At 40.8% G+C, this 27,528-nt stretch overlaps 4 protein-coding genes across 4 annotated transcripts; all 4 read right to left on the reverse strand.

The window, feature by feature from the left end:
- Positions 1–1,356: 1,356 nt before the first annotated feature.
- snrpd2 (small nuclear ribonucleoprotein D2 polypeptide) lies at positions 1,357–3,096 on the reverse strand. Its single transcript, XM_030765909.1, has 3 exons — positions 3,023–3,096; positions 2,145–2,324; positions 1,357–1,876 (listed from the first exon to the last, which is right to left on the reverse strand). Coding segments are annotated over exons 1-3 (357 nt in total). The 5' UTR covers positions 3,025–3,096; the 3' UTR covers positions 1,357–1,701.
- A 4,732-nt stretch (positions 3,097–7,828) lies between these two features.
- foxg1c (forkhead box G1c) lies at positions 7,829–8,770 on the reverse strand. Its single transcript, XM_030765198.1, has one exon. It carries the CDS (start codon positions 8,717–8,719, stop codon positions 7,829–7,831), a length of 891 nt encoding a protein of 296 aa, XP_030621058.1. The 5' UTR covers positions 8,720–8,770.
- A 1,490-nt stretch (positions 8,771–10,260) lies between these two features.
- Positions 10,261–15,931, reverse strand: pglyrp5 (peptidoglycan recognition protein 5). The gene is made up of 4 exons (XM_030765199.1): positions 15,871–15,931; positions 10,877–11,063; positions 10,619–10,737; positions 10,261–10,481 (listed from the first exon to the last, which is right to left on the reverse strand). The coding sequence occupies exons 1-4, from the start codon at positions 15,929–15,931 to the stop codon at positions 10,261–10,263; spliced, it is 588 nt and encodes a 195-aa protein (XP_030621059.1).
- Positions 12,094–15,511, reverse strand: polr2i (RNA polymerase II subunit I). Its single transcript, XM_030766098.1, has 6 exons — positions 15,374–15,511; positions 14,967–15,021; positions 14,804–14,877; positions 14,566–14,640; positions 14,152–14,203; positions 12,094–12,521 (listed from the first exon to the last, which is right to left on the reverse strand). Exons 1-6 carry the CDS (start codon positions 15,433–15,435, stop codon positions 12,459–12,461), a joined length of 381 nt encoding a protein of 126 aa, XP_030621958.1. The 5' UTR covers positions 15,436–15,511; the 3' UTR covers positions 12,094–12,458.
- Positions 15,932–27,528: the final 11,597 nt, after the last annotated feature.

The raw sequence follows: 27,528 nt of genomic DNA on the forward strand, positions 1-27,528 counted from the left end.
TTTCTAAGCAGCCTGAGAAAAACATATGTAAGAGATACTCTCTCCTCTTCATGTTATTCTTGTGCCTTGAGAATGCCAGTAGGCCTAATCCTGTTTTGGTACCAACACACAAAGTCAAGAACACATACATGAAATTATTAGTAATAACATGTAAATATGTTCAGAAAACAAATGGAAAATTGCCAAAGAACAGGCCTCTAGACATCCCTGTCTAAGGATTAAGTCCTTCACGAGTGATGTATATTTATGTTACCCCTTGCACTGCAAACTTCACACCACTATACACAAACAATACTCAAATCCCCTGTTGGGGTTGAGAAAGTGATGTCTGAAACCCAAGAACTACACCTTGCAAACCCTGAACTCTGAGCAGACCCTTAAAGTTCATTTGTCTGAGATAAGATCTGAGGTAGGAGCTTCACCTGTAAATCATAAATCAAAGGGGGAGCCTCCGAGGCCTACCACACACACATACATATCTCCCAGGTGCGGTAGCCCAGATGTGAGATGATGAGGATCGTGCATCTGCTGACAGGCTGGGCAGAGCAGGAGGAAAGCCCCAGGCTTCACGTGGCCTTCCTGGCCCAGACGAAAGTAAGGAGCATGGGAAACTGTCAGTGGCAGGAGTTCTCTGAACACCCTCTAACTGATGACCTCACACAAAATTCTCACCGAGATTATACCGGAAATTATGAACCCTTCACTAATGGTAATACTCCCTTACGTAACTCACTACTGTGTTTACAGGCTAGGCCCAGTCACCAACAGTCTGCTTTATTAAATTACCTCAGTCTCACAAAGATGTAGTGATCAAGGAAAATCAAATGGGATTTCAAATAATTTTTGTATCAGTAAAAACTCAAGAGTTACATATATATAACAATGCAGTTTTGACTTAAGGGTCCAAATTTACTTTAATGAAACTGTTGCTTTTGAGAGAGGGTTTATGGTTGGGGGGGGGGGGGGGGGGGGCTGTAATGGAGGAAAGGGGTGTGGTGTGACTGTCAGCACATCTGGTCTCATTAATATTGCAGGAGCCTTTAAACGGCAGTTTGTCACTTATTGAGTGCTGCCTGCTGAAATCAACACTGATACCCAAGCTGCTGTGAAGGGACACAGCCAAGAGGAGTGACACAAGTGAAGGGTGCAGAGCAGAAGAGAGGAAGGGAGAAAAACACAGGAGTGAGATGAACAGGATGGATCCAAAAATGACAGTTTGGGTTTTCTGTCACTGAAATTAAAGGTTTGAACAAATGAGCACAATGTGATGGAAACTGATGATAGTAGACAAACCTTGGGGGGGGGGGGGGGCAAAAAAAGAAAAGTAACACAATTGTCTTTTTATGTGATTCCACACATTTATTTAGAAAAAAACAAACAAACCAAAAACAAAAGCAGTTCCACATAGAAAATCAAACAAAGGCTTTCAGTTTTACAACACAACCTCTCATACATACATCCAGAGCTGATGCAAACATCTTCAACTTAACTCATGTCTTTTTTCTCACTATTGTCTTCCTCTTAATATCTCCTGCCATGGTAGCACGCCGTAATATTAGGCCTAAGCAAACTGTTCCTGGAGTTCTAGATGCATTCATGACCATATCAGCAGAAAGTCCAGAGCATTAGACATGTTGATATTGCTGTGTGAATGGTCCATCCAGGCTGGGCTTGCCTACGCTGTTTAGTCTGAGTGGTCATTTACTTCCCTGTGATGAGGGGGTTCCTCAGCACCACAATCACTGAGTCTCCCCTGAGAAACATCTTGGAGATGTAACGATCTTTGTTAACTGGCTTTGATTTCTTCTTTCCCTTGCCACTTTTAGGTACTTCTGTCCACATCTCCTTGACATTCTCAAGGACCATGTTACAGTGCCTGCACAGAGTTCAGAGTAGGACAATTAGACAGACATCCTGTCAGTATTATAATGATTTTTTTTTTCAAGTTAGTGCGTAGCACTTCAGGGTACCTCTGTAAAACAGCTCTAAATGCATTTGCCAATGATAAAGAGCAAGAATCTCCATGAATGCAAAGTTGCAATTATCAGATTTGATAAGAAAAACAAGGAACATGACAATAAAATGTGATGCAAACAGCTTGTTTCATTTCAATGGGTCACATACACTACACAGTAAAAAATTACCTGTCAAATGCCTTTACTCTGCCCAGTAGTTTCTTATTGTTGCGGCAGTTAATAAGGACTTGTGTGTTGTTTTTGACGGACTGTGTGAGCACAGAAAGGGGTCCAGTGTTGAACTCTTCTTCCTCTCGTTTCTGCAGCTCCTCAGGAGTCATCTCAGACTTGGGTTTGTTCAATAGACTCCTGAGCACAACAACACGTTTTAAAAAGCCAATTTACGGTAACAAGTGCATAAGTGTTGCAAACAAACATGGGGAAAGCAGTGATTCAGTGATTTTTAGGAGCTCTATAGGCCTTGATCATTTATTTTGTTTTGTCGGACAAGATCTAAGTACCATATGAATTCAACAGTCCATACAACACAACCATCCCAGCCAAGAAAAGAAGTTTTCACGTGACACGATCTCATATACGAACATACACGAATGCATCTTGAAGTCAGTGGGCAGTCGAGCTGAAACTACGACCACAAAGTAGTTATTCAAAATGCTTATACTCGACAACAACTTGATATGTGTTTCTAAACGTCCTGTACATTATCGCTACCAGCATAGTCACTGAAAGTGAACAAAGGCGCACTGGACACACACTGCGAATACTCATTAAAAATGAGACAATACAATTTTCAGCAAATGAAATTCGGTGTCATTATTATGGTAAATCACACCAAACGCCTATCACCAAATACTAATTAATTACAGAAAAATATTAAGATTCGTCGCCATTGAATGGGTGCTACTACTGTGCTACTTAGCTTGTCAGCTAACGAGATACTAACTAGTACTGAATTGTTTTCTCATTTATAGAATTTTGCTATTTTCTGCAGTCTCAAGCAACGAACCTAAACACGCATAATTCCATATAATCGTCCCTATACTTACATGATGGTGGATTTGATTATAAATTCAAAACGAGTTTGCCAATACTCCCGTCAGCACGACTCACGTTCCTAAAGCACCGAATATGTCCGCATTTGCTTCCGGGTTGCAAGGTTTAGCAGCTCACTGGATTACTTCTGGGTTATGTACCTTGCTGCGCGCTTAATCCAGCCAGGCGGCCTACTGCAATATACGGACTTTTTCTCTCCCACAATTAAAAGCAATGTAACCTGTTATATCATGTTTCCTAACTTGCCACATATCACACACCTTTTCATTTAACTAATTATCTTAAATATTTAGATCGTGATCCAGTTTGCTTGGATCTTACTTAAACAGAATAATTCATTAGTATTAGTATTGTTAAATATTCTAAAGAATGTGGGTCTAAAATCTATCTTGGATGAGAAGCTTTTATAGGGGAAGGAGGGTCAGGAGTAAAGACTGAACAGGCACATCTTTGTTGTGTGTAGTAAGTGGATGAGAAAGACACAAGTGTGAGTGGAGAGTGTGTGTCGAGACTATGGGGGATTGACTTACTGGCAAGAGACAGGTGGGCGCCCAGGGGAGCATAAACCCACCCATGTGATTTCACAGGTTGGTGACTCAGCCAGAGATAATCATACCTGCGGAGTGCAGATTTGGAGAACATAACGTTAGACTTGGCTTTAAGCCTGACTAACATTAAAGAAACGCATGAACCTCTGGCCTGAGTCCTTGTGGTACAGTCCTTTCCACTTTAACCCTTTCAGTTCCCACTTTGTTCTTCCACAGAGTCTCTCTGGAGCTCTCCTCTCAGATAGAGAGCAGACTCTGGAACCTAAGCACGAATCGAAGCTGTTGCACACAACAAGAACTTGTCTAACCCAGAATGCCTTCAGCTTCTGTATATGTGTGTGTGTGTGTGGTCTGTCTGGAGGGTCCTCACTGACACTACAGCTGCCCTCTGTATCCCTTGGGGAACATGGCAACGCGTGGCTCCACTTTTTTCAGATTAACATCCTTCCTCCTTCAGCTTACTCAACAGGAGAGCTGAGTGATTGAGTGGTTAAAGTTATTAGCACTGTCTGTCACTAAAAAGATATTATTTATTACATAAAATTAACAGCAAACAGTATCACTTTACAGTTCCTCTAGGGCATATTGCTCACCCCCCCCCCTCTCCCTCTCTCTCTCCCCCTCTCTCTCCCACTCTCTAATGAGTCTGTAGTAATCAAGTTATTGTTATCTTTTGTATCTGACCACGCAGTTTGCCAACACTGTTCCTGTAAGGTTACATTGAAACATACTTGTAGTGTCCTGTGCCAACCGCAGACGTCTGAGTTAGAGACAGGACCTGATATGGAGGAGACACAATCAGATTCTTATAAAGTCTCTTTTGTTTGATGAAGGCACAGCTCCAGAAAGCTGTCCTTCTTTGCCATTCTTTCACATTTATATATCCTACTCTTTATTTTTCTCTCGGATTGTGAAAGGTGAGAGAAAGTTCACCCTAAGGTGACGTAATGTATGTTGGTAACAGAAGATGCACTTGAATGAGATCATTCTGAGAGCAATGCCATTCTTAATGTGATTGGCATCTTGGTTGAGGAAGATGTCTTCACAGAAAACATTTTCTTATTGATATGTACTAACCTCAGTGATTCAGCCACCGGGCTTCTTTTAAACTATGGATTTATGGCCTGAGGTTATTCAGTGATCAGTCTTGATGTTAATCTGTTATGTGATTTTGTCTGTAGATGGCTGTATATTGCTTTTGAAAGTGACATTGTAAGTGAGGTACTTCTGAGAGTATATTACAACTACAACAGGGGTAAAAACAACTTTGTTGTCTTGCATCATATATAAATATTGCTATGGTGGGATAAGATTCCATCCAATTAAACTGAGATATTAGGAATTGCAGTATGTTGTAAAATAACATATGTGAAACTATTTTGTATTAAAGCACAATGGTGTTCTCTCTCTCTCTCTCTCTCTCTCCCCTGGCTTATCCCCCATGAAAAATGAGACCTACTTCATTACTGAGATAAGTCTCTGATAGCACTCAGGAGACATCCACCACAGAGGACCAGTTGGATTGTGTGAGTAAATGTCAAAGATTTGTCCATTAGCCATGTCAGCCTTCACAAGTACTGAGAAGTACTGAATTCAAAGTGGAATATCGAAACAGGCAGAATTGTCTACTTCTATCTGAAGTTCTTGCTCTAGTTTAAGAATTTTACTCCATGAATTGCTTTCGGCGCACAATTAATTGAACATTAAAAATATCATGGCAGAATAATGCACTACATTTTCTGTCTGCTTCTCAGTGATAAAATCAAATGATGCTAAATAACCAAAATCAACTTAAAGAATAGAACTAAATACCGAGCAAGCTTGAGTTAATGTATTTAGATAATCTATATCATATCATTAAAACATTACAAAACAGTTAAAAACTTTATACTTTAACTTCCTTTGCCCACTGTACCCTTTTTTTCCTCATCTTCACTTCTTAATTTACACTTTTTTCCCCACTGCCATTACTCTCAGATATATATGAGTCTCAGTGCTTTTAATGACCACTCTTTGTCAATAACTGGAACTCTGAATGAAACCTATCATGGTTTCCCAACTGCATCGTTCAGTTCATCAGATGAAGTGCTGTCGCTGCTATAAGTCAATGGCAGTACGGCGGCCTAATCAGTTGTTACACCTGAACTAATTCAGTGCTGATATAGTCAAATGCCAGATGCCTGCTGAAATAACCTGTAAAATGTTATAACAATTGTCAGGGAGAAAAATCAGCTATAAAGTTATGATGAAAATTCTACAGATTCAATCTGTGTAAGAGGTGGAACAGTTATGTTGAATATATCTTAATGTAAATATAAAACCTATGGTATGTTGGCTTCATACAAAAGGTGCATGCATGTGCCCTAGAGGAAGTGTTAGGGCGTATTCCTTTAAGGAGAGGAGTGTGTGTTTGCTTAGGTTTGGGCCACCAGCTGCATGCCCTCTGGGCTTCATTGAACTTAGAGCAAACCCCCATACATGTCACTCATTTTTGGTAATTCATCTCCTCTGCAGAGGAAGAAAATCTGATATTTTTGAGATTGGTGGATAAACAATGATGACCTAAATCATTCGTAAGAGTGCCTCATCTCGGTGTAAAATTTTCCCACTTTTGCATTTTTGTTGTGAGATTATTTCTAATCCTGATGATTTCCAATTAGAATTAATTTCTTGAAAGTCTGAGATGAAACGTTAGCTATCTTAAACAACAAGTCAAATTACCTCTTGTACCTATACCTCTTGCATAAAAGAACAAGCAACAAAGAAAGAAAAAAGAAAAGAGAACACATTACTCATAAAAATATATTTTAAAATAAAGGTAAAGTTTATAAACAAACAAACAAACAAACAAACAAAAAAACAACAACAACAAAAAATGTGATTTCGCAATAATAAAGCATTTTCACAAGTAAAATATTTCTACCACAATGTCATTTCAGTATTTTATTGAAACAGAGTAAGGTCGTGTAGCTATAAGAAGGTCGCATCTAAGAGAAAGGCATTCTAAATCAGATCTATGTCAGCGTAAATACATTTCACACTTCATAATGGCTATCAGCAGGATCTGTTCAAAGGGATGTTGTGATGAATTACATGAATCATATGTTATAGTAACAGAAACTTTGGCTAATTTACGACAAACGATTTCACCGAGGTAAGTGTGGATAGCTTACATTCATGCATGAGAAAAAAATACGGTCAAATGTCTACTTCTTCCTCTAAGCACATTCGATAATACAGGACTGATCAGCGTAGTAGTGATCTGCTATGAGGTTCAAATTCGTAAAACAAGACGAAAAATCTCTTACAGGGACAGAATGCGGTGATTTCCCTATAACCGTGCAGTTTACTTTCTTTCTTTCTTTCTTTCTTTCTTTCTTTCTTTCTTTCTTTCTTTCACTTTACGCAGGACATGAATCGACTAAATAAAATTTGTAGAATTTAAGGAATATTTCCATGACAACATCAGAACATTTAAGATTATATTTTTGATGTGTGAGCGGAACAGTCAGAATATCCTTATCTGCAGTGAATAGCTGAAGACAACAAACAGATAAACAAATTAATAAAAAAAATTAAGAGAAAGAAAGAAAGAAAAAAAGCACTGTCATAATCTAAATATCTATACGAGCTAAATCTTTAGACTAAATGTACAAGTCCTAGTAGCGTATTATATATAATCCCTTTTAAATTCCGTTTCGGAGACACAAATTACCATAATTTTCTTGGCAGTTTGAAAGCATAGTGAGAGTCCCTGCAAATTGATAAATTAGATTTGGTGTTGTGCTTTAGGAGACAATTTGTGAAAATGTCATCAGAGCAATAATCTCTCTTATTAAAAAGATAAGGCTACACTCACGCTGATTTAATTGTTTTCTCATTTGGCCTATTATTATAATAATAATCATGATAATTGTTATTATTCTTATTATTGTTATTGTCGTTGTTGCTGCTGGTGGTTGTGGTGTTCTTGTTGTTGCTATTGGATTCTAAAATTGAAATATATTTTAAGTGTTACAGCCTTTTACATGCACCAGTATGTAATATAATATACTAACGTATGCCGGTCGTTGATAATGTGATTCACTATCTACTACTTCTGATATTTACTGTTAAACCCGTCTTCTAAAGTTTAATCATTCTAAGTTAAAATTTACCAACAATGACGACCACAGCTACATCAATAATAATAATAATAATAATAATAATAATAATAATGATGATAATAATAAGAATAAGAATACACTGTAATTAATGACATAACGGATCAGAAACTGTCATCGTGGTCAGTGATCCCGTCGTGTTAAAAGTGGAGAAATAATTTGGGAATTCTGTACAAAGCCCTCCAACACAATCTAAAGAGGCGGTCTTTCCAGGTATCAAGCGTCCCACTGAAGATGCTCTGGGCAGGGTGGCCTCTTCATTAGGCCAGGGGCTAAATTCTAGAGTCTGAGGTACCTGGTGTGAGTAGAAGTAACTGGCTTGACCGGATAGCAAATTAAAAGAACACGAGTTGGGGAATGACAAAGGGTAAGGTAAGGAAGAAGAAGCAAACGAAGTCATAGCAGACACTTGACGGTGTCGACAGTGGTCACCGCTAATCCCAAAGACGGGAATCTCCTGGCCAGCTGGGAAAAGTCTGTCTGTATATGGACTCGTCGTGGCAATGTGGTGCGCTCTTTGTGAGAGAACCGATGTGGCAAAGTTGTTGTGGTGAGATCCGTATGGCATTGCACTTGAGTTTGGATGTGCAGAATGTTGGAACGCCAAAAAAGGCGACACGGGCCAGTAAAAAGATCCTGCGAATGTAAGACCTGTAGTTGTAGCGGAAGTCAGGCGTGCGCCTCTTTTCATAGCTAACTTTGTTCTAGAAGCAGAAGTTGAGCGACGTCGAAGTTTCCCCGTTGTGCCACCTATGAACACGTCGTCGCTACATGGATCAAGCATCCAATAGTTGCCTTTTCCTGGATCATCGTAGTGGCGCGGCACCTTGACAAAACACTTATTGAGGCTCAGGTTGTGTCTAATGGAATTTTGCCATCCCTGTTTATTTTCCCGATAATATGGAAAGTTGCCCATGATAAACTCGTAGATACCGTTAAGAGTGAGTCGTCGTTCCGGACTTTGGCGAATGGCCATCATTATAAGAGCGTTGTAACTGAAAGGCGGCTTCTCGGGTTTAATCTTTGTGTCTTTTCCATCAATGTCCCCTGTTTGTAGCACGTTGGTCCCTCCAGTTGCGACGTCCTTCTTTTCTTTACCTAAATTCTCTTTCCGGACTGGGCACCGAGATTTTTTGGTCCTGTCGTCAAAATCAATTCCACATTTCTCACCTCGAGTACGACTCACTTTAGGAGACTGTTCGGTTAAAATCTGAGCTCGAGTTAGTGGTAATGTGCTGCAAGAACGGGCTTCATCCAGCTCAGGGCTGCCGACATTCATCATACCTTCGTGTTGGAACAGTAGGCTGCTGATGCTGAATGACGAATTTTGGAAAAACCTGACAGGACATTTCAGATCTTCCATCTTAAACATCCTTTTTCAAGATGTGCAACAGTCGTCTGGGAATAGAAATTCTCTAGCTTCCTCAGTCGGCAGGGTAAAACAAACAAACAAAAAAAACACAAACAGGATCCATCCTTGCGCACTGCACCGTGAAATAACTTCAAGCTCGTGCAGTTGCAATAATGGTTTGGTATTCTTACTAATAACCTTTTACTGGGCTGCCAGTCTCACTGACTGATAGATGAGCTCAAAAGCTCCATTATAACACTTCCGCGCCCAGTGAAATCCAAGCCCCTCACCTGCTTCTAGCCCCCTTGAACCGCCTCTCAGTTCTCGCCCTTCCCCCCTGTTTATACCACAACTTGGCTAATTGCCTGTCAAAAGAAAACTGTGAAAAAATGCTTCCCTTGCATAAATATATAACCAGCACTCCTCTAACTAAGCAGACTATACCAACTGCCTCAGAGTCCAAGAGGCTATCCTGCCCGCGCAGGTAGGCTACAGCGTTGCCACCGCAACGCGCTTTGTAAATTTTGGAGACACCTGTTTATTGTCTTCAAGTATTCACGGCATTTAAGGATATTCTGTTTCCACTTACACCTCAGCACTGATGTCTGGCCTTAAGAATCAGAGTTTCATAATCCAAAATTTTACAGGTGATAGTGAAAGTGTTTCCGTAAAAGCGCGTCACACTCAGGTAGGCCTAACTGTTCTTCATAGTTGAAAAAATCGGTATACGCCTAGCTCTATGTGTTTAGCTGAAGTATTAGTTCGGTTAAGAACTGGGAGTTCTTACGTTGCCGGAGAACTTCGATTTACTAAATGTTTGGGGCATTTAACTGGGTTATGTTTTTTCTGTATTACCTAATCTAATTTAAATTTGATCTAATGGATATTCCTAACAGGGTACACGAATGAGAATACGCTATCATGTGTCACCAAGTATTGGCACGCATGTTATAGGCCTAAATATTTAAATATAAATAATAAATAAATATGAGATTTATTTTTTTCTTTAAAAACATAATTTATTAAAAGATGACATTTTCAAACATATAAATGCGTCTCTGAAATAGCTTAATTCTGAAATACAAAAAATTAGAGAAACTTAGTCTCTCTAAACTGTCATAGAAACCAGATCCCATTAAGATCCCACAGCCGCCACAAAGTCGAGAATCCTAACATCCCACAGCCGGTACACAATCAACACAACACATATGGTGTGCTCTTTGAGACTTAAGTCTTTGTAGAGAAGAATACAAGTGTTCCCCTGGACACTCGGTGTGTGCCAAGTCTCTGTGCGCTAACAGTACAAAATTAGAGTACAAGTGTCCTTGAGCCACCCCGCTGTATAACAGTCTTTGTAGTGATGAGAGGGCCGCAGGGCTGGGGAATTCATCTGTAAAACAAACGGGTAAAACAGATGTCATTCATGATGGTCAAAACACGAATTATTTGTAGCCAAACCGTAAGAATTCAACAGCTGTGGGTAGAGTGTGATTTAGCAGCAACATAGGCTATATGCTGTGCTCTTACCGTTGAAGTTGCCCATGAAAGCAATGCCCACAGAGTCGAGATTGTGTGTCTTTGCATGCGCCCCAATAATTCCCCAGCCTCTCCCCTCATATACAGCCCCATCTCCTCCAATCAGAAAACTAAAAAATGCGGAAGAAATTTGACGAAAATTTTGTATGGCATAGCCTATTAAACACTTTTCGTCGTATTCATTTAGCATATGAACATACTAATTGTTTATTTCACATGCTAACAAAACAAATACAACAGAATACCTACTTGTATCCAATGTCACTGAAACCGCGATCCTCCATGTGCATTTTCTGTATGTAGGTGAGTTGAGCTTGGCATTCGCTTGGTTTGGTACAGGTCCACAGTGCCGTATGATGAATCACCACTTTCCGCGCGGCTTCGCCCAGCTCGTCTCTGACCTGTGGGTCCGCAGCTTGCCAACGACGCCGAGAGACTACGGTAACTACACCGAAACACACAGGTTTACTTTCGTATTATATACGCAACACTGTCGCAAACATAGATATGCATCGGTGCTTAGCCACTCTTTTATGTGAGATATAATTGACAGAACTGATTATAAATAGTTATAAATAGTAAACAAATAGTATCAGAAATATCCAGCCTCTCACCTGTTTTCCCACCTTTGTAGCTTGTTAGTGCAGTTTCTTCTGAAGTTTTGCATTCATCCATCATAGACGCTAATTAAAATGTAATTAAAAGCGAACACGCTTAAAACAATTGTTGCCACTCATATGACTTCGAATAATCACCGCGAAAGCCTCGCTGTAGGCACCTCTGTGCTTAGCTCCAGAAAAAAAGTGCAGATCTATGCGGAACTGACATTAGGCAACTGTGGTTTATCTTCCGCGTACTTTCCATGCACGTTACCAGTTGGCTCACCGTACCCGAACAGCTCTCAGAGACGGAAATAGCTTCAGTCATTGTATAAAGTGTTCACACGCAATCTAGCTGCAACTACAAAGGTTGCGGCGAGTTGGAAACACCGTTGTGGACTGTGAATTTTTGACTCACGTCTTCGAACGTGATAAAATCCGAAAATATAAAATGGCATGCAGTAGCGACACCTGGTTATGTAAACCTAGCGAGTTTAACCACTGAGTCACAAGATTTGACGTTTACCTTTTATGCCATGATTTCAGGGAACCATTATATGAGTTGCAAAATTTTCAAGAGACTGGACAGCTACATGATTTGATTGAGTAGATTTTCTCGACGGACGGCGTACTTTTACATCTACACTTTATCATCACTGTCTCTCACTTTCCCTCTGTCTCGCTCTCTTATTTTAACACACATAGGTTCGAGTGCTTTGAGTGCACATCACCTCAAGCAGAAAAATGTCAGGAATCAGACAACAGACACACAAAATCAAGTATGCCCCCTTGTGATGGCATTTTCAAAAATATATCTGACACTCTTTGTAAAACTTTTTTTTTTAATAATTCACCTTTAAAAAAATATACAGTGTCATCAGTAAAAGCAAATTACTACTGAAAAGGTCATCACTCCCTAGAGTGTGTAAACTGCTCTCAGGATATCAATATTAGCCTTCAATACAAATTACCAGATCTGATCATACACAGATTGATTACTGTCCTGTGGCTGGGCTTATAGCACCATGCTGACCTGACATACTTTACATTCTGACATGTGGAAAACCAGGGCTACGAGACCAATGATGAGCAGAAGAAACAAAACAAACATCTGGCCAAAAACGGACTGTCAAATTTAAATTCAATCCAATCTGAGGCATGATTAATTGTGCACTTCTAACAAAGGAGATGGAGCGTCGACGCTGTGGACCTCTTCCTCCTTTTCCTCTCCCTTATTCAGTCCAGCGGTGTCCACAATGAGGAGCAGTGCAGACGTAATACAGTCGCATGGCATCCTACCGAAAACAATCACAAGTAGAGCTGAGTAATAGCCATGTATATTTTCCATGTATATATATCAACAACAATAAATGCAACAACATATTTTTGGAGTCAGCAAATCTATGCTGCAGTTGACTGAGGAACAGGAAGCATGATGGTTAATTTAAGCACCATCTGAGATCACCAGGTCTGAGATCATACAGCTGCACAAGGAAAGATATGACTGGCTGTTCTATTTTTGTTTGATTTAAAAACAAAAGGAAGAAACGCTGAACATGCCTTTGAGAAAGTTATATATATATCATGGACATTCTCATTAGACACCAGATCTTCAGATGATCAGTTCTGGGAAACTTCTCACACTGTGTAGGCTTATATATGTAGTGTGTTCATACAGTCTGCATTATTCCTTATGTTAGCTTGTTTAAGTTTAGTTAGAATGTTGTGTGGCAAATGAAAAATTCATTTAGTGAGTGATCCACAATGTCTGTTCTGGTAAACAATTGTAAATAAATAACTCGGGGTTCCTACACAGCTTCCTTTTCAAAATTCCATACTTTTCCAGACTACGCGGTAGATTTTTAAGACCAAGTACAAATAGCTAAAATGTTTATTATGCAAATAAATGGTTTTAAAATCCAACTGTTGACATGTATGTTACATTCTAACTATGTATGCAATTACTGTATCTTACCAAATAATTGCCATAAGACTGTAGCTAAGTATTGTAGCTCATACAAATCAATTAACACCAAACCTAGACAAGTTCAATGCACAGCATTTTACTCAAGCTGCAATGCTAAAACAGTGCAATGTTATACAGTTTTTATCATGTAAATTTAAATAGCTGTATACCGGGGGGTATGAGGCACCAATTTACCCCCAAATGTTCAGAGAGAGGACCAGTGAGGTGCCCTGAACTGCATAGCCTGGTACATTAAATAAGAGAGAAAGTCATGTTTTAGGTTACCAGGGGACCGGAGGCTGAAATTTAGATTTTTGTATTTATTTATCCATAACAGGGGCTGATTTACCCCCAAGGGATGAGGGAGAAGCCCAGGGAGCTCCCCTGAGCTCCAGAGCCTGAAATGTTGATTTACTTTTAATTTAGGAGTCTTTTAGTAATTTGGATTACCAGGGGGCCAGAGAAAATTGCCTAATTCTTCTTTTCCGCCAGGACGGTGCCTGTGCTGAGCCAGTTCTGCCTTGGTACCTTTTCAGAACTGGTCTGCATTTCGACAGGTTTGAGAACCAAATGTCACATAGTGAAAGTAGGGGTAATTTCCATGGGGAAACAAATTCTGAATTTTATATTTTAGAAAACAGAATAGGGGAAACAGTCTGGAAACACAATTTTTTTTTCCATACTCTCTTCTCTTTTTTCCATACTTATCCAGACCTGGAAATGACTAAAATCAAATTCCATACTTTTCCATACTGCGTAGGAACCCTGATAACTCTTAAACCTGACCGGTCTTCCCTTTCGTATATTCATATTATCTCCAATAAAGCATATTATTTATAATGTGCACCAAAATAAATATCAATGCAATGTCAACACACACCAAACTAACACATTTCTTAATTTAAAACTCTATCAGATGACAAATGTTTATATTTATGTTGTATGTACAAATAGCATACCTCAGCCTTCATACTGTGGGACTGGAAAAAGACTGCCTCCTTGTGGCCACACCTGAAAGGGTAGTAGCACCATGACTTTTAAAAAACAATATTATATTAAATTATATAATATTTAATTACATTAAATAGTTTGACAACTTGTGGAGCATCATTTGACCATTATGGCATTATGAGTATCATCTGACTGTTTTATTACTGAAGTATCCAAAACTTTGGTTAAACCACTTCCATTTTTACACAGAAAAAAAATAAACAGGTCGTAAAAGTGATATGTCAACCAGTTGCACTGGCAAAACAGAATTGAGAGAGAGTGAGAGAGAGAGAGAGAGAGAGAGAGAGAGAGAGAAAGAGAGACTGAGAGACAGAGAGCAAGAGAATGCTAACATCTGGAGAGTGTGCTGCTTTTTCACTCACTTGGGGCATGGGTGGTCCTCTGTTCGAGGCAATGTTGGATCCTGTGCTACATCTGCAATGATCTGGGTTAGTTCACTGGAGAGAGACAGCACACACACAGAGGAGAGGAGATAATGTACTACTTTCAGTTTCGACTAATGCATATTGTAGTTACATATATGCCATTATCTCCCAATACAAAATATTTTATCTTGAATATTTTCTCTCAAAAGGTAGAAAATGGCTAAGGCATACTTACTCAATCTCATGTGTAATTTTGTTGACATATATGCAGCTGTTGTCAGCCTCCTGCTGATAGTCACAATTTCTGCACTGAGAGACACAAACAAAAGTAATAATCCATGTAACTACTCACAAATACTGTACTTAGCAACAAAACAACACACTTCTTTATAACTCACGGCATAAAGGAGAATGCGATTTTCCTTGTCTTCTTTGGGGTACAACATGTTGTTACTGCAAAAAAGAATGCAGATGACTCGTTATTTTTCTCTTGTATATCTTCCGGCGATAGCGTTAATATGACTTAATATACCAAGATCCCGTCGTAGGAGCTCAGTTCATCATAGAGTTCCGTCACGAGCATTTAACTTTAGAGTCATTAGACAAATTACAGGTTCATCAATGTTTAAAGCACATTTCACGATAGTTCTACTTCAACCTTATTTCTAAATCTGACGAATCACATGGTACATTAGCTGTTAAGCTCTTGATTTAATATATAAAATTTACCAACATTAAACACCTTGAACCAGCTAGCTAAGCTGGCTAGTGATGGTAAACTGAAAGCTTTCACCGAAACACTCACCATTCTTGACAGAACCTGATTCCAACAAACCCAGGCTCATATGTACCACCGTCCAGATCCATTTCAGTTCTGTTCTGATCGTTAACTGAGGGGAATATACAGCCGACCCAATGGACAAGAACACCTATCAGCGTTTGAACCTGTCTGCTGAGAAGCTAGAAACATTATTGTTTGCGCACGCGTGTATTTTCTATGAAATTTCGGCGTGAGGAAAATTCAGAGTGCCCCCTTGCGCAGGGGAAGAAATAGCAATCGATCAGATATAAACATTCACAGATAATTTCCGTCAACAAAAACTTCAAAAAATTTCTCCACGCTCTGGCCCGCTTGTCATGAACTCATCATCTGATTTACGAAATGGAAATATTAAAGTGTGGGGACAACATAAATATAATTCAACCAGTTACATAGAGTTCAAGCAATGTAGCTCAGATTACCTTTCAGTAAAACTGGAACTTGTACAACACATTACAATTCATGACAACCAGACTCAGTACTTAAGTTCCCCTTTTTGGAAAGGGGAGGTTTCAGCCCGCTCGAAAAAAAATAAGGTATCATTGTCCTCACGGGGAGAAACGTTTTCCCACAAGAACATCACAAGTTGACCCAGCCCGCCAGGTGTGGAGAGTTAATGCTGTATGGTGAAACCACTTAGAAAATAGTTGAAGAGTTCTGAAGGGTAATGTTTGCACGAAATACTAAGCCTGGCTCTGCTTTAGTAGCAGAATTATGAATATTGCTGAAAGAATATTCATCTTATGGGTTTACGAATAATAAAATAACTCTTGGTCTATAGCCCCGCCCCATAGCCATCACATCGGACACCACATCGTAGTGCTAGATTCTGTCTATCATTTACCCACTATGTTTTTAAAAAGTTAAACAGTCATTTATCAGCAATAAAAAAGTAATCAGACGTGTAAAAAACATATTGTTACACACACACACACACACACACACACACACACACACACATATATATACATATATATATATTAGAAGAATATAATACTATAAATATATAAAGAAACAAAGCACATGAAACAAATTGGCCTGATAGAAACAGTAATAGCCAGTGGTGTAAAGAGGAATTTTGACATGGAGGCACAAGTTTTTCCACACATAAACAAATAAAAAAGGGTCTGTTTTTTTCCACCCACAGATATGAATATGATGTTTACTCAACAAAATTATAAGATAAATAAGATCAGATGTGTGGATCCAGGACATATTTGGAAATTCAGTTCAGTTGTTTTAACTGCTGAGAAGAAAAAACTTAAACTTAAATCTTTAATGTAAAAAAGCAGCACCGTTTGATGAAATTTAATAGTGCATCTTTAACCTTAAAAGCAACAGCTAATGATAAATAAAAAGAAAAGAATTCTCTAGTAGAGGCCGTAACAGCACAAAAAGTAGAGGAGTGGAAAACTATGTTTTAACAAGTGAGTTTGTTGATACATTTAATATCAGTCAAGTCCACTTTGCCCTTACATGTTGTCTGTATTTAGTGATTGAGTCACTGAAGGAAATAAGCCTCTTTCAAACCAGTCAGAATTAAACAGAGAGCTCAATTGGTCAATTGACCTTGGTGCATGGATGGTGAGAGTCTCTTAGGAAGGCCAGAGTTTTCAGAGACAGTGCAACAGGCACGTTTATGTATGTGGAGAACATAAGCAAGAGCATGGTCATCCGCGCAATCTGCAAGGTGGCTGTTGGTCTAACACAGCTACTTGATGTGTTGGTTGTGTTCCCAGGCCACTTGCCCATGCAGTCAATAAAACAGGGCTTTTATGAAATAGCAGGTAGACAATTCAAGTTGACCACGTGATCTGTAAATAATGCAGACCCTTTGGTGTGTACTGTCTTAAATGCAGCCTACTCCTTTCATAGGGTTCCCCAGAGTGATCGTGCCATAGATGGCACCCATATCCCAATCACAGCATGTCTGGGCAAGAATGAAGGCAATTTTGTCAATCGCAAGTTATTCCAAAGCATCAACGTTCAGGTAAAAAATAAATAAGGATACTCATTGTGTTGTCATACTGGCACATTGCCTACATAGACAATAAGGGTTTGCAGAAAATGCTGTTGCCTGGATAATTAAAGGTCATTCTCTTTTAGCACATACAGTGGATTACTCCTGGGAGATAGGGGGTACACATGCCAGCCCTTTTTAATGACCCCCTATACTTACCCAAGTGCCAGGCCAGGAACTATATTCGACGTGGCCCTTATGAAAGCAAGGGTCAAGATAGAAATGAAATTTGGAATCCTGAAAGCTTGCTTCAGGTGCCAAGGTGGGCTCAGAGTGACCCCAGACTGGGCTTGTCAAATAGTGGCAGCCTGTGTTGTGCTTCACAACATAGCCTCAATACAGGAGAGAGCCCCTCCTATCAACCAACAACCTCCTGAGGTTGTGGACCCCATCACCATAGACCACCCTACTGGCAGGGCTGTGAGGGAGGCTATAACACATCAATATTTTGCCTGAAGCAAAAAGCAAATGCCCCCCCCCCCGGTACAAGTCTTGATTTTTCAATTATTTTGTTTTTCCAGCTCCTAGGAAGAAAAACGGACATTTTAGTTTAATTGTTACCTATGCCTGGGAATAAATTACATTACTTCAATACCTTCTTTTCTAACTCCAATTTCTCCACCTCCAGCTTTTTGCTTAAAAATTCTTTATACTCTGTCGAGTTATAGTTTCCTCTTGTACAGACTCCTGACATTGTCTGCTCCAACCTGAAACAAATAAAACTAATTATATAGTTGCTTTAAGATTTAAGCATTGTCCCTTTGCAAGGCTCACTTGAACGATGCAAATGTCACTGACTACCCTGTTTAAATAAAGGCTATTCTTTACCACTTGACAGTCTCCTTGGCCTAGAAGTGGGGGCTATAGGCTCATGGGGGGGGGGGGGGGGGGGGGGTTCCCTGTTCCTGCAAAATTAACATCTAGCAATGGAAGCAATTGATTCATTTTTGGCTAGAGAACACTTGAAGCAGTGAGCGGTCATATTTACAAACCACCACTATTAGCTACTAATTAAAGACACATCAATTACAGCCATGTGTCCATACTCTCAATGTCTATGTTAAGATGGACGAATTGAAAACTGGGTAAAATTGATAACAAAAGACTAAAGTGTAACCCAAAGCTCTCTCTGAGCATATATAGTTTATTGGTCATCTTTAGCCATCTCCACCTGAGACAATAAGACATGTAAATGTTCTGTTTAATCCATGATAGGCAACCACACATGACATGCCAATGTATATGACAGGTTGCTTTCACTGTTACCTCTGTATGGGACAGAGGTGTGTAAGTGGGTGGTGGCACCAACACCAGTGTCTCCCCATCAAATGTAAATAAGTAAATACAATTTAGTAATTGCTCCCACAATATTTATTATATTATATTAATGTTTTAATAGCAACCGAGTATTTTAACATTGATTCAGTGAAACATACCCTGCACGAATTGTTCTTGTGGGGAGCTGCCAGGTCCACCAGGGTCTGATGTTACTCGCCCTTCCAACCCTTCCATCAAGGGACGGCCCTGATTATTGGAGGGGGCCAGCTCCTCAGCAGGAGTGTAGTTCTGTGGAAGAGGGCCCCCTCCAGTCTTCCTTGATTCATTTTTTTCCCTGTTGGCTGCAATCAATTTCAAAGCCATTTCATTGTTCCATAGGCCTTTGGATAGCAATATAAGCCCAATACAAAGCACTAAATGATTTAATCACTAAAGCCTTGTACTTGTACTTGTTGACCTTATATTTGCAAGTAAACATACTTACTGGTTTGAATTATGTTGTTATATTTATTCTTCACTTGCTCCCAAGACCATTTAACATCACCAGGGTTGCAGCTGAAACAATCACATTACTGTTGACTTACACACCATAAGAATACATCTAGGCAACCCACTAATTTAATGGAATAAAAAATTGTGATTATAGTCAGATCTACTCCTGCCTTTTTTTGCTTTCTTTCCTGGCTTTGGCTGCAGCAACTGTGTTCCTTTTAGCCTGTTTTATAGATTTAAATTCCTCATTGTTGTGAAGGGTTATGGTTTGTTTGTCTTGAGTGAAATATGTGGCTCTAGACCTCTCCAATTTTGCGATTGGTCATCTGTTGCCACTACCACCCCTTTTATGTGAACACGCTCATAGCTAGATTGGGAAAACCTGGGTTGGCTTAATGAGTTGATAACCACCGTCATGACACAGCTTACGTGTGACAGCGGTTATTAGGGTTTGTCAAGCCAGCTAACGGAAAGATACCCTTGGTATGTTGGACTTGCCTTGTAGTATAGGCCCCAGGTCATCCAACATCTACAGCAGCTGATGTTTTCCCACACTTCTCTGGTTATACCAGGTCCATTTCCGCAGTGTAGCTAGACTTCAGTGAAGATTCCTGACTGAGGTAGCACAGCCGAGTGTGAGGGATTTGTTACATTGTGCCCTCTATTTTGCTCACCACTCTTTTTCTGATGACACCAAGGTGGCGATAATCATTTCCAGTGAATGAGCTGCCCACTTTGGCCATCTCGAGCTCAACTCCTTTCCTGAGGGCCCCCTGTCTTACATGTCTTGCATGTCTGTTTTAACTCAGGACTGACACACCTAATTTCATTTGTCAATTAATCATCAAACCCTTGATTAGCCCAATTAATTGTGATAATGTAGAGTTAAAACAAAGACATGCAGGACAGGGAGCCCTCAGGACTGGATTTCAGAATCACTGATCTAGAGCATCACGTTGACTACCTCTCAAAGGTAAGGTAAGCGTCTTGCCAAGATTGGCTACTGAACTTTTGCTCTGGAGAGCTTTCCTCTTTTGTTTTGGTCCTGCTAGATTCTGGAGCAGCTGGCAATTATCAGCACTACCTTGGTTAGTCCTTGGACTTCCAGTCATTAGCCCTCTGCACCAGTGTCCACCTATACTCTAGATGGAAAGCTGGTTTTACTTGGTTTCATCACCCAAAACGTCCATCTTGACGGTGGGAGTGGTCCAAGAGAATTTTCCCTAGCTGGTTCTTCCAAAAAGCATCACAATCCTTGGGCTGTGCTGTTTCCCTCCTGACTGGTGCTATGCCCCTGCATCATCATGTGTATCCCAACTGCAAAGGAGACCTAAGTTCAAGTTCAAGTTCAAGTTTATTTAGAGCCCAATATCACTGTTTACAGTCTGAAAGGGCTTTACAGGCCACAACAGTCAAATCAAAATATGACGGCACCCCCTGACTGAATCCTCATGGCGGGCAAGAAAAAACTCCCCAAAAACCCAAAAGGGAAATGGGAGAAATCTTGAGAAGGACCACAGAGAGAGGAGACCCCTCCTTGGCCAGACAGGTGTGCAATAGGTGCCGACCACGTGGGCAGTTACAATTGAAAGTAAATTGGGCATGGACAAAGGGGATGGCGATGTAGACAGGAGGCTGACAGGGGGATGAAAGATGATAACACCAGGATGGATCGGTCCACAGGGCGGGAGGAGTCAGGATCACTGGTGTCTCAGGAGCAAACATCCCTGTTCACCAAACATTCTAACCCTCCAGATCTGCTCCTTTGCCTAGTAAAGAACTATCAGCAAAAGGCTTGGCTAAACAGATAAGTTTTCAGCCTTGACTTAAACATAGAGACTGTGTCTGAGTCTCGAACATTAATTGGGAGGCTATTCAATAACTGTGGGGCTCTGTAAGAGAAGGCTCTGCCCCCTGCTGTAGCCATCATAACTCGAGGTACCAACAAATAGCCTGCACCATTGATCTAAGTAGGCGTGGTGGATCATAAAAGACCAGGAGTTCGCGCAGGTACTGTGGCGCAAGACCATTTAATGCTCTATATGTTAATAGTAAGATTTTATAATCAATACGAGATTTGACTGGGAGCCAGTGCAGTGTGGATAAGATAGGGGTGATGTGATCATATCTTTTGGTTCTAGTAAGAACTCTGGCTGCTGCATTCTGAACTAACTGTAGCTTATTTATACACCTATTAGAACATCCAGACAGTAAGGCATTACAGTAGTCTAACCTAGAGGTAATGAAAGCATGAACCAATTTTTCAGCATCTTGAAATGACAATGCATTTCTTATCCTGTTAATATTTCTAAGATGAAAGAAGGCTATCTACATGAGCTTCAAATGAAAGACTGGGGTCAATAATTACACCAAGGTCTTTTATTGCCGCACCTGATGAAAGAGAAAGGCCATCCAGAGTAACTATGTGATCGGAAAGCTCCTAGCTGCATGTGATCCTAGTACAAGTACTTCTGTTTTTTCAGAGTTGAGTGAGAGGAAGTTAGTAAGCATTCAGTGCGTAATATCCTTTAGACATTCCTCAATTTTGTTAGGCTGGTGTCTCTCGTCTGGCTTCGCTGAGACATACAACTGTGTCATCAGCATAGCAGTGGAAGCTAATACCGTGTTTACAAATAATATTACCTAGAGGTAGCATATATAAAGAGCAGTGGGCCTAAAACAGAACCTTGCGGGACTCCAAACTTTACCTCAGTATATGCAGAGGACTCACCATTTACATCAACAAACTGATAACGATCAGTCAAGTAGGACCTAAGCCATAAGAGGGCCGTTCCCTTAACTCCAACAATATTTTCTAGTCTATCAAGGAGAATGGTATGATCAATGGTGTCAAAGGCTGCACTGAGGTCAAGCAACACAAGCAAGGAGACACAACTCTGATCAGAGGCCAGTAATAGGTCATTTGCAACTTTAACCAGTGCTGTCTCTGTGCTGTGATGAGGCCTAAATCCTGACTGATACATTTCATGGATGTTATTCTTATGTAAGTATGAGCATAACTGCTGTGCTACAGCCCTTTCTAGGATCTTGGAGATAAAGGGGAAGGTTAGATATTGGCCTGTAGTTGGACAACGATCAGGGGTCAAGGTCAGGTTTTTTAAATAGGGGTTTGATAACTGCTAGTTTAAAAGAGTTAGGTACATAGCCAGTGCTAAGGGAGGAATTGATTATTTTTAGAAGCGGCTCGATGACTACTGGTAGTATCTGCTTAAGGAAACGTGTAGGTAAGGGATCTAGTACACAAGTTGGTGATTTTGATGAAGAAATTAGTGAGGTTAATTCGGTCACCTGAAGGGGAGTAAAACATTCTAATCGCTGATCTGATATAGTTATATTGTTATCTACAGTGTTAGTGATCAAATTATCTGGTTTAAAATTTATAGCCTGGATTGTCTGCCTGATATTTTCAATTTTACTGTTGAAAAAATTCATGAATGCGTCGCCACTGAATATTGATGGTGTGCCTGTTTCCGAGGTGCTCTTATTCCCAGTTAGTTTTGATATGATATTAAATAAAAATCTAGGATTATTTTTGTTGTCTTCTATTAGGGTGAAAAGATACATTGATCTAGCGGCACTAAGAGCTTTTCTGTAGCTCAGGAGGCTCTCCTTCCATGCTAACTGGAATACTACCAATTTAGTTTGGTGCCATTTACGTTCTAATTTTCGAGTGGTAAGTTTTAAGGCGCGTGTGTGCTCATCATACCAGGGAGCTAGTTTTTTCTCTCTGATTATTTTCCTTTTAAGTGGGGCCACATTATCTGAGGTGTTGCGGAATGTTAACTCTAAAGATTCAGTTGCCTGATCAAGTTCTGGGAGGTGTGACAGTGTTCCAATCAAAGTTGATAACTCTGGGAGATTATTGATAAAGTTCTGCGTAGTAGCTGGCGTAAACGTACATTTATTAGGATAGCGTGGCGAGGTGCATATATTATTACTAAGAAACATTTTGAATGAGATAAGATAATGATCTGAGATAGCTTCAGATTGTGGAAATGTGACTATACTTCCTACATTTAATCCGAGTGTTAGTATAAGATCGAGGGTGTGGCCACCATTATGAGTGGGCCCTATGACCGTCTGATTAATCCCTACTGTACGGCCCAGGGGGTCTATAGATAATAATTAGTGTGATAGACTGGGTAGACTTATTTTTTGTGGCTACATATGTTATGTTTGTATAAAGAACTTCAAACGCATTGAATTTATGTAGAGGTTTTTGTACGATGCCTAGGTTATCATTATAAATGACTGCAATGCCTCCTCCTCTGCTAGTTAAACGAGGCTGGTGTATATAACTGTATCCGGGAGGACTAGCTTCATTTAATGCGACATACCCATTTAGTTTGATCCACGTTTCTGTTAAACACAGTACATTAAACTCCTGATCAGTAATAATTTCATTGACAATAAGCGCTTTGGGTGTAAGAAATCTAATATTTAACAGTCCTAGCTTTAGATCGAAGGTGCTGGTGGTACATTCAGTATGATTTAAATCTATGTTAATTAGGTTACTAGAACAAATTCTCTGAGTGTTTCTACATTTTCGTATAGATCGGGGAACAGACACAGTCTCAATATAGTTTAACCTGGGTGACGACTCTAGCAGATGGTCGGTTTAGCCTGCTTGCCTGCTCCCTGGCCTTGGCTCTGGATTGTCACGGACTAACTGTTCTGAGACTATGCGCTATGTTACAAGAAATGAGAGCAGCACCTTCCCGAGTGGGATGGACACCGTCCTGCCCTAAGAGGCCAGCCTTGCCCTCAGAACTATTCCATTTGTCTATAAAGCCCACATTGTTGTCAGAACACCACCTGGACATCCAGCAGTTCAGCGACCATAACCTGCTGTAAGCTACATCGCCTTGCCGGATTGGGATGGGGCCAGAGCATATTACTGCATCGGACATCGCCTTCACTAATTTACACACCTCTATGATATTACTTTTAGTAATCTCTGATTGACGAAGGCGTATATCGTTAGCTCCTACATGAAAAACTATCTTTGAAAACTGTGCTTACTTAACACTTTAAGATTACTTGCTATGTCCGGCGCCCTGGCTCCCGGTATACAGCTAACTAAGGGCCGTAGAATGGAATCTCCTATAAACAGAGCCCTTTCAGGTTTCTCAGCGGGTGTTTCACTGCGGAGGGCAAACCTGTTTGACGTGTGAAGCGGGGAGTGGTGTGTCTCTCGTGGGCTAGCCTTAGTGTTAGCTTTGGCTTTGCACTTATGCCGCCGAGTCGTCACCCATTCGCCCCGCTGTGAGGGCTCTAGTGCCGGTGTCAGGGAGCTGCTAACTCTTCCTGAGCCATCCGGATTTTCTTTTACAGGAACTAGGCTATTCTCACTCTCACTAAGCCTCTCTAGCATCTGGATGCGCATCTCTAATGCTACAATCTTCTCCGTCAGGGAGCTAACTAATGTAAATTTAGCACAAACAGAGCTATTATTAATGACGGAGGAAGAATGGCTAAACATCCTGCACTCGACACACTGAACAGGCTGAGTATTTGCCATAGTGAAAGTTTCACGTACCTTAGTCGGAGATTTAATTGGTATTAAATTAGGCGTTGGTATTTAAATTAGGCAGTTCACGCGTAGGGCAGCTGCAGAGTCGCCATGGAGTACAACAGGGAGTCTTTACAGCAGGGGTACATCGGCTGCTCCACCTCTCTAGCCTTGCCAAGTTTCTTTTTCATGGAGAGATGGAAGTCAGCAATCCAGTACTGACTACTGGTGACTAAACTTGTAAAGTATCGGTATTGTGCGCTCTGTTCCCCTCCACTATTAAGCAGCTGCGTGGGTCTCTGGTGTTTCACCAAGCTGGACCTTTGGAACACTTGCAACCTGGTGTATATCTGGGAGGGAGATGACTGAAAGACCATTTTAGTACCACATTGCACTGAGCAATTGCTCATGCTTTTTGGTCTTGATGCACCCTTTGTCTTCCAGGTCCTTGATGTGATATGATGGGACAGCATCTTTCCTTACGTTGACCTCTATCCATTCGTTGGTGTTCCAGGAGCATGTGGTACATGGTCAAAGTACTTTACCACCTCCTACACCACTGACGACATGAGGTTGGATCATCGGGATTTCCATCAAATTACCATCTTCCTCACTTATATCCGCTCACAGGGAGTGTGCATGGCATGCAGTGTGCTGTCATGGCCCGAGCCTAGGACAGTAAGAATTACAGCACTCCCTGGGACTAACCAGCTTTTACTGCCAATTCCACAGGACCTTCAGCACAATTGCAGCTCTCTTCACGGCCCTGCTAAAAGGAAAACCCAATCGGCTCCACTGGACCAAAGCAGCAAGGCACACCTACCAGCTGAAGAGCTGCTTGACAACTGTACCAGTACTCAATCTACCAGACCTATGCAAGCTTTTGTTCAAATAGAGCAATACTGTCCCAATGTGTTGGTGAGCACTCAAATGTTCCAGTGTGTGCCCTCCCCACCCACAAAGCTGTTGCTTGCTAAGAGGAACTGTGACTTTGAATATTTAGCTGCTGGTGGTAAAGTTGGCATTGGAGGAGTGGAGTGGACCCCACCCCCCCAGGTTCCAAGAAAGCTAAAGATCACCTGATCTTCAGAGTCTACAAGCCTTTTGGTGCCCCACAGGGCAACAAGGCATGAGTGAGACCTGCAGGGAGCCTGCTCCTGAGTTCCTTGGCATTGGGTCAACCAGGTATCATCTGCTCCGTTGAGCTCCTAAAGGAGGTTCTGGTGGCCCACCTGGGCCTCTGACATTGTATGTCTGGCCATGCTGCACCTATGGTACTACATACCGGTGCGGAGCCAGTGCTGCCTTGGTGCCTTTTGAGAACCGGCCCGCATTTCCACAGGTTTGGGAACCGAATGCCACGTAGCGAAAGTTTGGGTAATTTCCGTGGGGAAAAAATAATGTCGGACAGAACGCATCTGCTTGCTTTTTACTTTTACGCTAGGCTTCCTCACAGCGAAACACCTCATGAATTTATTCTAAAACATTTCGCTCTGGGTACAAAATTCATGAATATAGTAAACCTGTCACCTAGCTCAAATGTTTAAATGAGCCTTCAAATGAAGGTTTGCAGTGGGCTATTTGCACCAGCCAGAGCCGAGAGAGAGTGTTTTTTCTACACTCTGGGTCCGATGTGCATGTTACATGTCAACAACAGCCCGTGTTGATGTAGACACAAATTGTTTCCCATTCATCTTTTAATCATATACATATTTTCATGCTACATATAGCCTTTAGCCTACCGCTATCTTGGTCAGACCTTTTTTGTTACTCCCTCCTCTTTAGAGAACATCACGTATCAAACACAACAAACGCTGAACTGATTGGTTCTCGCATAGTTTTTTTTTTTTTTTTTTTTGCATAGCCTCTGACGGCAGCGGTTCCAACTTTTAGGACCAGCAATTCTGCAGTGCCATGCCGGTGCCAGCTTTTTGGGGGCGTGGCCACCATACTAAAATTACTGTCCACCCCACTGCTTCCCCAACTGACAAGCCCCAGTCATTCTAATCTCTTTGCAACGGCAAACCCTTAAAAATCTATTACACATTTAAGGCGGAACAGTTGAGGTTCTGGCCACAGCACCACAGGACACTTTTACAAGTGCACACAATAGGCGCTTTCTCACCGGAGGAACTTTTCCATAGTTCTTAGAGCTGTTGGAGAAAGCACCCCCTTTTACACGTGTTCGCACCGCAGGAACTTAGAATGATCATAGTTCTTAGAACGCCGTTTTGAGGGGCTTTTTTAGCTCCTACTTCAGGGTAGGTTCTTTCACAGCGCAATAGGAACCTTGTGACGTAGATGTACAGCCATTGGTTCAGACGCAGGTATACGATGATTGCAAGTTTTAGAACGTCTTACATTTAGTTTTTGATATTCATGTCTAAAAATGTCTGGAATTGTAGGAGGGGAGTTGGTTTTTATGTTTTATTTTACCGGTATTTTATATCCCCCCACAATGACCATTTCTGCAACGTCCAATGCATATTTGTACATTGAAGAGGTAGCGTACACTCTGCTTCGGTAGGTGCTTGTGTGTCTGCTTGTGTGTCTGTGATCTGCATTTTAACCTAAAATAACAATGTGTTTATCCAGCTCACGATTTGAGGGCTGCGGCGGGGAAAAAGGAGAAAAGAAAAAAAAACCCACGATGCTGCGAGCAAGCGTCAGACACAAGCGCTATGCTAGCACCCGAAAAGTACTATCCCATCGCGTCATTCATTGCTACTGCGGTGGTAAACGCAGGGGAACATTTTTTCTTCCATTGTAGTCTAATTTGTCGATTTCTTTTGCCGCAGTAATGGTATTCTTTCCTTT

The sequence above is a fragment of the Chanos chanos genome, chromosome 2 (assembly GCF_902362185.1).
Source record: "Chanos chanos chromosome 2, fChaCha1.1, whole genome shotgun sequence".
Lineage (NCBI taxonomy): Eukaryota > Metazoa > Chordata > Actinopteri > Gonorynchiformes > Chanidae > Chanos > Chanos chanos.

What these genes read in the sequence shown, in the direction of transcription:
- foxg1c (XM_030765198.1), bottom strand. Translation starts at nt 8,719, where the DNA reads ATGATGGCCATTCGCCAAAGTCCGGAACGACGACTCACTCTTAACGGT.
- snrpd2 (XM_030765909.1), bottom strand. An exon ending in AGAGTAAAGGCATTTGACAG is followed by an intron (nt 1,877 to 2,144) that starts GTAATTTTTTAC and finishes AACTCTGTGCAG; the next exon opens with GCACTGTAACATGGTCCTTG.
- pglyrp5 (XM_030765199.1), bottom strand. Translation starts at nt 15,931, where the DNA reads ATGATACCTTATTTTTTTTCGAGCGGGCTGAAACCTCCCCTTTCCAAA. An exon ending in TTCCAAAAAGGGGAACTTAA is followed by an intron (nt 11,064 to 15,870) that starts GTACTGAGTCTG and finishes TAGTTACCGTAG; the next exon opens with TCTCTCGGCGTCGTTGGCAA. An exon ending in TTCAGTGACATTGGATACAA is followed by an intron (nt 10,738 to 10,876) that starts GTAGGTATTCTG and finishes CGCATTTTTTAG; the next exon opens with TTTTCTGATTGGAGGAGATG.
- polr2i (XM_030766098.1), bottom strand. Translation starts at nt 15,435, where the DNA reads ATGGATCTGGACGGTGGTACATATGAGCCTGGGTTTGTTGGAATCAGG. An exon ending in ATCGCATTCTCCTTTATGCC is followed by an intron (nt 14,878 to 14,966) that starts GTGAGTTATAAA and finishes TGTGTCTCTCAG; the next exon opens with TGCAGAAATTGTGACTATCA. An exon ending in AAAATTACACATGAGATTGA is followed by an intron (nt 14,641 to 14,803) that starts GTAAGTATGCCT and finishes GTCTCTCTCCAG; the next exon opens with TGAACTAACCCAGATCATTG.